The sequence below is a fragment of the Wyeomyia smithii genome, chromosome 3 (genome assembly GCF_029784165.1).
Source record: "Wyeomyia smithii strain HCP4-BCI-WySm-NY-G18 chromosome 3, ASM2978416v1, whole genome shotgun sequence".
Lineage (NCBI taxonomy): Eukaryota > Metazoa > Arthropoda > Insecta > Diptera > Culicidae > Wyeomyia > Wyeomyia smithii.
In genome coordinates, this window is record NC_073696.1 from 223,944,870 (window position 1) to 223,953,549 (window position 8,680).

At 39.1% G+C, this 8,680-nt stretch overlaps 1 protein-coding gene across 1 annotated transcript; it reads left to right on the forward strand.

Annotated features, from left to right (window-relative positions):
• Positions 1–1,354: 1,354 nt before the first annotated feature.
• On the forward strand, positions 1,355–4,408 carry LOC129732779 (leucine--tRNA ligase, mitochondrial). Its single transcript, XM_055694012.1, has 4 exons — positions 1,355–1,631; positions 1,694–3,476; positions 3,533–4,008; positions 4,070–4,408. Exons 1-4 carry the CDS (start codon positions 1,530–1,532, stop codon positions 4,364–4,366), a joined length of 2,658 nt encoding a protein of 885 aa, XP_055549987.1. The 5' UTR covers positions 1,355–1,529; the 3' UTR covers positions 4,367–4,408.
• Positions 4,409–8,680: the final 4,272 nt, after the last annotated feature.

Sequence of the window (8,680 nt, forward strand, 5' to 3'; positions counted from 1 at the left end):
TGAAAAATCAGCTATGAAATCAGCAAACTTTCTCGCTGAAACGATCAGCAATTCGAAACGTCAAATTTTTGACACCATTTTGCTGAAAATCAGTTGTTTGAATAGAATTGCTGCCTGTTCAGCATTTGACATGAATTTGCTGATGTATCTCAGCAAAAGTTAGAAAACATACCAGAATGTTCTTTCGATTTTTGTTATTTTATTAAAACAAATGTTTTACATTGCAAATATTTATTTTAAAGTTTACTGACTTTATATCTGAATTATCAGTATGAACTTTCAAATGTCTTCGTAGCGCATCGACATAACCTTCCACTAATTGGTAGCAGAAACAACATTACAGTATATTGCTCATAATTCCCAATTCCTAGAAAAGCCAGAAAATTACCTTATTAAACATTTTCTCCTTATCAAAAAATTATTCTATTTAAGCGCATGCAATGCTTTTTTAAATTCCACATCCATAATACATATGCTTTTAAGCTCGTTTTTATATTTATATAGTACCGTAACCTTTTCACGCACAAAATGGTGATTGTTCTAACAGTTTGACGGATGGAGTTGCCAGAAATTCAGCAATCACTAGCAATTCGCTGATTCCCGGCAAACAGAATTCTGAATGCTGATAATAAGCAAGAATATTATTACTGATTTTTTTCAGTATTATTTTTCGGTGAAAATTCTTTTCAAATTTTGGTGTGTAATATCACGTAAAAGAGTTCGTGAAAATCAGGTTCTAATTACATGACCAACATGATTGACACGGAAGTTGACACTAACACAATGAAACATTATCGGTTTTCGAGAAACCGTCAAAAGTTACGTGAAAAAAGATTGATGAGAATCAGCCATTTTTTCACGTAAATTTTGCGTGCATTTTTTCAGAGTGATGTTATAGATAGAGGGGTGCCCAAAATGCAACCATAAATACTTCGTAATATTGAATATTCGCGATATATTCGCAATATATCAATAGTGTCTTCAAAAGTAGTTATCGATTTTTTGACAGAACTATTGTTATTTATGCTAATGCAAACAAAACTTGCCTGTTTAAAAAGCAATAAGTTTCAAACTTGAATCTTGTCAGCTTTGATTAATGTATCATTTGTCATTGTTTTTTACTACAGGTTAGTTTTTTGTCATTTTAATTGTGAATAACTGAGTTGAACAGAATAACTTGAAAATTATTCAGCTCTCAGTTAAACCGTATCGACGATATCGATCTAGCGGAAACTGAAACACCAATGTTACATACCTATACAATGCTCAAAAAAGCTTTGAATGTAGATATGAGCAACCATGTTGTTTGTTTTGCTCGTTTCTGCCTGGTGGGGTACCGGTTTGCCGGTGCACGCGTTTGGTGCGTTGGGTGGGATTTGTTTTTCGACCGTTTTGTTTTGACTACGGTGTTTTCTGACAGATTAATGTTTTGCTCGGGCAGTGTTGTGTAATGAAAGCAGCATTTTTGTGTTAGTAGCATTAGATTTTTTGTTTCACTATCTGCATCGATCGCCAGAAACGTGTTAGTTATGAGTTTATTACAAATCGGTGCTCTAAAAAGCACCCCGCATAATCTGTGGCTTAAGTTGGGACGATGCATTCTAAGGTTTTACTCGATCACGGACTTGCAAGTAAGAATTCTGGATTTATAAACCCATGGTGGATTATGTTAATTTCTTCATTCCATTTCTAGACAAACAGAGACCTCACATCCGCGATGAAACTGGAAATAGAGCAAAAATGGCGCAACCGATTGAAAGAATATCGCTTTAATCCGAGCTGTACTAGTCGGCCGAAGCGCTACGTTCTGTCTATGTTTCCATATCCTTCCGGAAATCTACATATGGGTCATGTACGAGTGTACACGATTAGCGACGCAATGGCTCGGTTCTACCGGTTAAACGGGGCCAACGTTCTTCATCCGATGGGCTGGGACGCGTTTGGGTTGCCGGCTGAAAATGCTGCCATGCAGCGGCACATCCCTGCCGACGTCTGGACCAAGCAGAATATAGCACAAATGAGAAAACAATTTGACATGTTGCAGTTTAGCTTCGACTGGGAACGGGAGTTTGCGACCTGTGATCCGGAGTACTATCGATGGACGCAGAAATTGTTTCTGATGCTTTACGATGATGGATTGGTGTATCGTAAGAAAGCTCTCGTCAATTGGGATCCGGTTGATGAAACAGTGCTGGCTGACGAACAGGTTGACGCTAATGGATGTTCGTGGCGGTCTGGAGCTAAGGTTGAGAAAAAAGTTCTCAGCCAGTGGTTTATAAAAACAACGAAATTTGCCAAATCGCTGTATGACGGGTTGTCCAATCCAATATTGCAAGATTGGAAAGACATCATAAAGCTGCAAAAACACTGGATTGGTGAGTGTGATGGGTACGTGTTTGATCTTAAGGTTACCGGAGAACCTAATTTCATTCCTGTATGGGTTAAGGATCCAGAGCAGATGAAGGAGGCACTGTTTGTAGCAGTCAAATCGACAAATTTGCTCAACACTGCTAAGATTCCATCAGGGAGACTAAATTTAGAGATTGAGAATCCGATTTCAGGCCGCCGTCTTCCTGTTGTAGTCGCGGATGACATCGAGTTTCCCGAAGGGAACGATTATTATTTAGGAGTAGCGTCGCTTGAGCGTGATCGACAGTTGGCTGATTCGTATCAAATTGACTCTCAATGCGTTCCTAGCGAAGAGAATGTTTTGCAGAAAGCTGCTCGTCTTGGAATCGGTGGTTATCCGTCAAGCTCTAAGTTACGAGATTGGTTAATTTCTCGTCAGCGATTCTGGGGAACTCCTATTCCCATCGTGCACTGTTCTAACTGTGGAAATGTGCCCGTTCCAGATAGTATGTTGCCGGTTCAACTACCTCTGGACTCGGTAGGTACACCGTTGTCTCAGAATGAAGATTGGATTCAAACTAGCTGTCCTAAATGCGGCTCTAAAGATGCGCGGCGTGAGACGGACACGATGGATACATTTGTGGACAGTTGTTGGTACTTTTTAAGGTTTATAGATTCAAAAAATAAAAAAGCCCCGTTCGACTCGAATCTGGCGCAGCAGCTGATGCCGGTAGATCTGTACGTGGGTGGCAAAGAGCATGCCGTTCTGCATATGTACTATGCAAGGTTTATGAACCACTATTTGCATAGCAAGGGTTTGGTGTCATCGCCAGAACCGTTCAAGCGATTACTGATACAGGGAATGGTTATGGGACGATCTTTTCGCTTGAAAGGCAGTGGCCGATATCTTCCTGCGTCGGAGGTCGAAATTATCGATGAGAAAAAGAACAAGGCAATTGAGAAGTCTACTGGTGATCCGGTGGTGGCAATGTGGGAGAAGATGTCCAAATCAAAACTGAACGGTGTTGATCCTTTGGATGTGCTGAAGGAGCATGGCTGCGATACTTTAAGGTTAATCATGCTGGGGGATGTCGCTCCAACTTCGCACAGGAATTGGTCAGAAGCAAGTATGTACTATTTATCAACCGATATAGACTTGAATTCAACACTCGATAATTTGTAGCATTCCCGGGTATTTTAAACTGGCAGAAACGCATCTGGATGACGTTGCACGATTTTCGATTAATTCGAACGAATATAGCCGCTGGTCGAACAGCTCCAGATAGTGAAGAACTACGCCAGCAGGGTCTTAAGCTATGGGACGCACGCAATTATTTCACTGCGGGGACCACATTCAACTACCGCCATTCACATCAGCTGAGTGTGGGCATTTCCAAGATGCAGGGCCTGACGAACGCAATTCGTCGGGCGGGGCCGGAAGTGGTGGCGTTTAGCGGGCAATACGAACGCGCAATTGCAGCGCTTATAATTATGCTAGCTCCAATGGCACCACACTTCGCATCTGAACTGTGGGAACAGTTTGTGGCGTTGCCCTGCCGGTTGAACGGCAGCTCCGAAGAAATTCAGTGGGAAAAGGGACTGTTCGAGCAAAATTGGCCGGTTGTTGATGAGAATTTTGAGTTGGATTTGACCTTTAAGGTGAATTAGTATAAACTTCAGCATAAATCTCTCTGGTAATTATTCTTGATTTTTTCTACAGGTCAACGCATTTGAGTGCTGCCATATCAAATTACCTGCGAAAGCGTTGAACCAGCTTACTCACCAGCAGTCATTAGATCTTGGCTTCCAGCAAGAGGCTGTACTAAAATATATTGGGAAACGGAAAGTTCGCAGCACTGAACTCGTACTGTATCCTAGTTGTGATGCTATTTTGAATGTCTTAGTAGAACAGTCGTCCAGTCAGAGCAAAGAAAGCTCATCTGATGAGCCTAAGAGTAAAAAGGGAAAAAAGTCTAAAAAAGCGAAGAATAATCAGAAAGTAGTGGTAAACCAATAGTCATTAAAAATCATTAAAATTATTCAAGAGGTATAAACGATACGTTTGTTTACGCTGAAATGCGCGATTGAAGACCAATAATGTACGAGTACCGTAAAATCGCCTGGTAATTTGAAGAATTATTGGTACTGAATGCAGTGCTTGAAGTGCGGAGACAGCGATGAAGGTATGTGAACTTGTTTGTTTGCTATCGAAAAAATCGATCATAAAAATCATTTTGGGTTTGTCTTCCACTGTGTATGTTTTTAGAGCATTGTTCTTTCTTAGTATCATTTAGATATGGAAAAAGTTCTCATTTTTTTTTTCATAACATAATCTAAAGTAAATTGATAAAGAATTGAAGTAGTATTTTCATTCTTATATTGTAGCCAGGGTTCTGGTAAAATGCAAACAAAGTTTGTCAAAAGAAAAACCTGGAAGTTGTCTCAGGTGACTTTAGGCAATTTTTTGGTTGAAATTTTGATTTTTTGCTCAAGATCCATTACAGTTGCCCGCTGTAAAATTTTTTAAAAGCTTTTGAATTTTAACTATTTTTAAGATTATGTGCAAATGTTGAAAATCGTTCTAGTTAACTTTGATTTTGATATGAGCTGCTCTAGAAGATTTAAGGATTTCTACAATAAAAATCATCTTACAAGCCACAGCTATAACAAAGAAGGAAAACAAACAAACCTTACACAATAGATCTACAATTCTGGTCGCAGTGAGGAAGTCCATACAGGAAAAAAAAACCTTACACCGAAGCTCAGACATTGCCATTGAAGATGTGCGAAGTGGCTTTGAATTTTTAACCATCATCCAATTGAAATGCTTTTACCTTTTTTAATTTTTGACCGATTTTGGATCTTGGCCGTCAAAAAATTGGAAAATTTGCCTATTTTAAGCGTCCGGGACTGACAGAAACCTTTGACCATATCTAGTTCTCGTAAATCTCCGGGACCATGGAAGACCAATTAGTTCAACAATATCGCATGCTAGCCTGGGGGGCTAATAGCGGTCTCAATTAACTAAATTAGTTGAGAGAATTCGTTATCGATATTGTTTTTGGCACATTTTGCATGTTGTAGAATAAGTACAACGATACATCGTGTCCCAGTGCTGAGTAGAGAAAATTTCCAGCTCGAAAAGATCTTCGACCTGATCACAACCGTATGGGAGAGCGAGCCGATCAACATCGCTAACCACAGAGCCATGGGGACCACAAGACAAATAAATACAATTGCCAATGGAACCTAAGAACATTCATATCAAAATTCATGAAATCATTGCAGGAGTTAATTTTCATTCATTTTTTCATATTGAGTCCATTTGATGAGTTGTTTCAGAAATGGTCATTCCGGAGTAAGTTCCCGATCTTGAAAATGGTTCTGGAGATCCAGATTTACGGAAACCACATGATGACCAACGGCTCATTATACGGAAAACGAAAAGTACCCATTTTCATGTCGATTTCACTCAACGTCGTTGTTTTGTGCAGGAAGTCAATTTTGAGTAGTTGTAGATTAATTCAATAGAAGTTATATAGCACTAAGAGTAGCGGGGGCCTAGCGTGGTTGGTAACGTCTCTGCCAACCACGCTCGACGCTTGGGTTCGAATCCCACCGCCGACATAGGTGTCGATGGTTGTGAGGTGGCGTGATCCGCTCACAACCAACCCAACTGGTCTAGATTCAATCCTAGCCGACACCGGGAGATTTTCTCAGGCGAAAAATCTCTGGGATCACGCCTTCCATCGCATGAGGAAGTAAAGCCGTTGGCGCCGGTCCGTTAATAAACGGGTCGTGAGTTAGGGTCCTGGGTGGAGTCGCCTCCCCGGGCGTCGGTGATTGGCACAACAACAGTGGCGGAACTAGACCGACGGAAAATAAGCGAGAATAAAAAAAAATATAGCACTAAGAGTAATAATACGTCAAAAATACCCAACGTTTAGTTCAATCTTAAACTATGCTTCGGGTAGATTTCAGTTAATTTTACGAAAAACAAAATCTACCCAACCAGAGGGTACAAACTACCAGAAATGATGTAAACCTCATACAACTTACGCTGGGTCATTTCAACTTAATTCGTTTAAACATGCTTTTACTTAATGATGGTGTTTTGGCAAAAAGTGGATCATTGAAAAAAAAATCTAACTCAAAACCTACTCATGTACCTTCTAATTTGGTGTAACTGGCTTCATTGGTTTCCCCTTCGAATGCCTCCGTTCCTAGCTCCATTTCTCCATTCAAAAGTCAATGATGACTTTTTGCCAAAACACTATCATTGAGTAAAAGCATGTTTAAACAAATTAAGTTGAAATGACTCAGCGATAGCATTGCAAAACTACCAAAGATGACTAGAACAAGATACCTGACTCTTGCAGAATTCATCGGAAACATGAAACTTTCCGGAAGAACCAAGAATTATCGGCGCATCATTTCAAATTAAGCGAATCATCAGAATTTTCTGATAATCGCTATGAGCACGCTCTACAGCCAAGTTTTCCACTATTGCCGAGGTTAATAAAGCAAAAATTGGGTACCCCGGTGAACCTGACCATATGCACAATGGTTCTGAAACCTGGCTTGCGGCATATCAAACTTTAAGTTTTGGTAGAATTGGACCTGAAAATAAATATAACCCCTCAATATAAACCCTCACTCTGACAGTCAATTTCACACTTTTCTTTCGTACTTTGAAGTGCAAAAAAAAGGCAATAGCAAAGCGAAGCAAAGCCTTGGTGCTACATTCCGATTCGGAACTTGACCTTCTGTTTGTTATACACAGACTTCGCAGCCAACTGTTTAGTGTACAGGACAATTGCGGGGCTAGCGCTACGATCCTACTGACACTAACAGTCTCTCCCGAGCTGAGACTCGAACCTACGACGACTGGCTTGTTAGGTCAGCATCGTACCTTGAGTCCATCTGGGAGACAATAGCATTAAGTGCAAAAAATGGCAATACAGGTCGGACTCGATTATATACAGACTCGATTATATATTGACTCGATTATATATGATTCGATTATATACAAAATTGTATATAATCGAATCATAAAAAAAAAAATATTTTTTTTCAATTTTAAGTATAACTTACCTAAAGCAGCAATGTCGTATAGGGATCGACCAAAAATACGTAACGCTTGGGGAGGTAGAGATCTGACGAAACGTCGCAATCAATACTTAAAATTTTGAAGATCTATACAAAGAGCGTTACCTAGAGGAAAGAGGGGGTCGAAAATAGTTTTTATTTACGGTACGTAATTAATGGACGTTCCCTTCAGTCCAATATGACGTAACGCAACATTTTTGACCCAAAACGTTGGTTTTTGAGCCATAATGTTTCAAGTAAAGTAAAGCTGATCTAAAATAGAAATATCGCGAGGGAACGTTTACAAATTATGTAACGCTCAGGAACCGGGAAAGCGTTGGCAAAGTGTTGCAACCCATACGGTAAATTTAAACAAAAAGCATGGCAAAGGGGGAAAGGAGATCAACAATAATTATTCTTGCGTTACGTTATAAATAAGCGCTTCCTTATTGATTCATAAAAGTTCGTTCTTTGTCTTTTTTCAAATGATACACAGTCTTTTTTTAAATGATACACAGTTGCTTCAGCGATGTTGTATTTTTGTTGTACGTCACGAACCGACAGACCTTGTTCGAGATCGTAAAGAACTTTTGCTTTTTGAGCAAAAGTTAAAACGTTTCTTCGTTTCCTGGCTTTTACGTAAGCACTTGCCATTTTTTGTTCTGAATTGCTTGAAAACGCAGCACAACAATATCAAAACTAAAAGAGTAAACAAACACAATACACACTGATCAAAATTTTTCTTAAGGTTTGCTGCAATCAGCTATGTTTAAAACACGCACTACGGAGAAAATATTTAAAACACTACACGGCGTGTATTGCAACTTGCACTGCGTAATGTGTAAGAACGACCGTACACGCCGTGTAGTGTTTCTATGCAAAAGTGGCACCCGTGCAGCACGATGTAGTGTTCTTGCCATGGCTGACTGCAATAACATAAAGAGTAACTACGAAATCTATACATACATCAATTTTTGTAAGAAAAGTTTTTTGCGACTTTAAGGGGGTTAGTCAAAAAAACTCTACTTATTTATTTAAAAACAACAAAATATGTATGCAAAATAAACAAAAAAAAATTTTCTGATTCGATTATACATATATACATATATTTTTGTAAGAAAGGTTTTTTGCGACTTTAAGGGGGTTAGTCAAGAAAATTCTACTTATTAATTTAAAAACAATAAAAGATGTATGCAAAATAAACAAAAAATATTTTTTCCTTATTCGATTATATATGCATATA

Bases quoted from the DNA above. Each gene is read 5' to 3' on its own strand.
- LOC129732779 (XM_055694012.1), top strand. From the start codon at position 1,530: ATGAGTTTATTACAAATCGGTGCTCTAAAAAGCACCCCGCATAATCTG. The intron at 1,632-1,693 runs GTAAGAATTCTG...TTCCATTTCTAG, and splicing joins ACTCGATCACGGACTTGCAA to ACAAACAGAGACCTCACATC. The intron at 4,009-4,069 runs GTGAATTAGTAT...TTTTTTCTACAG, and splicing joins AGTTGGATTTGACCTTTAAG to GTCAACGCATTTGAGTGCTG.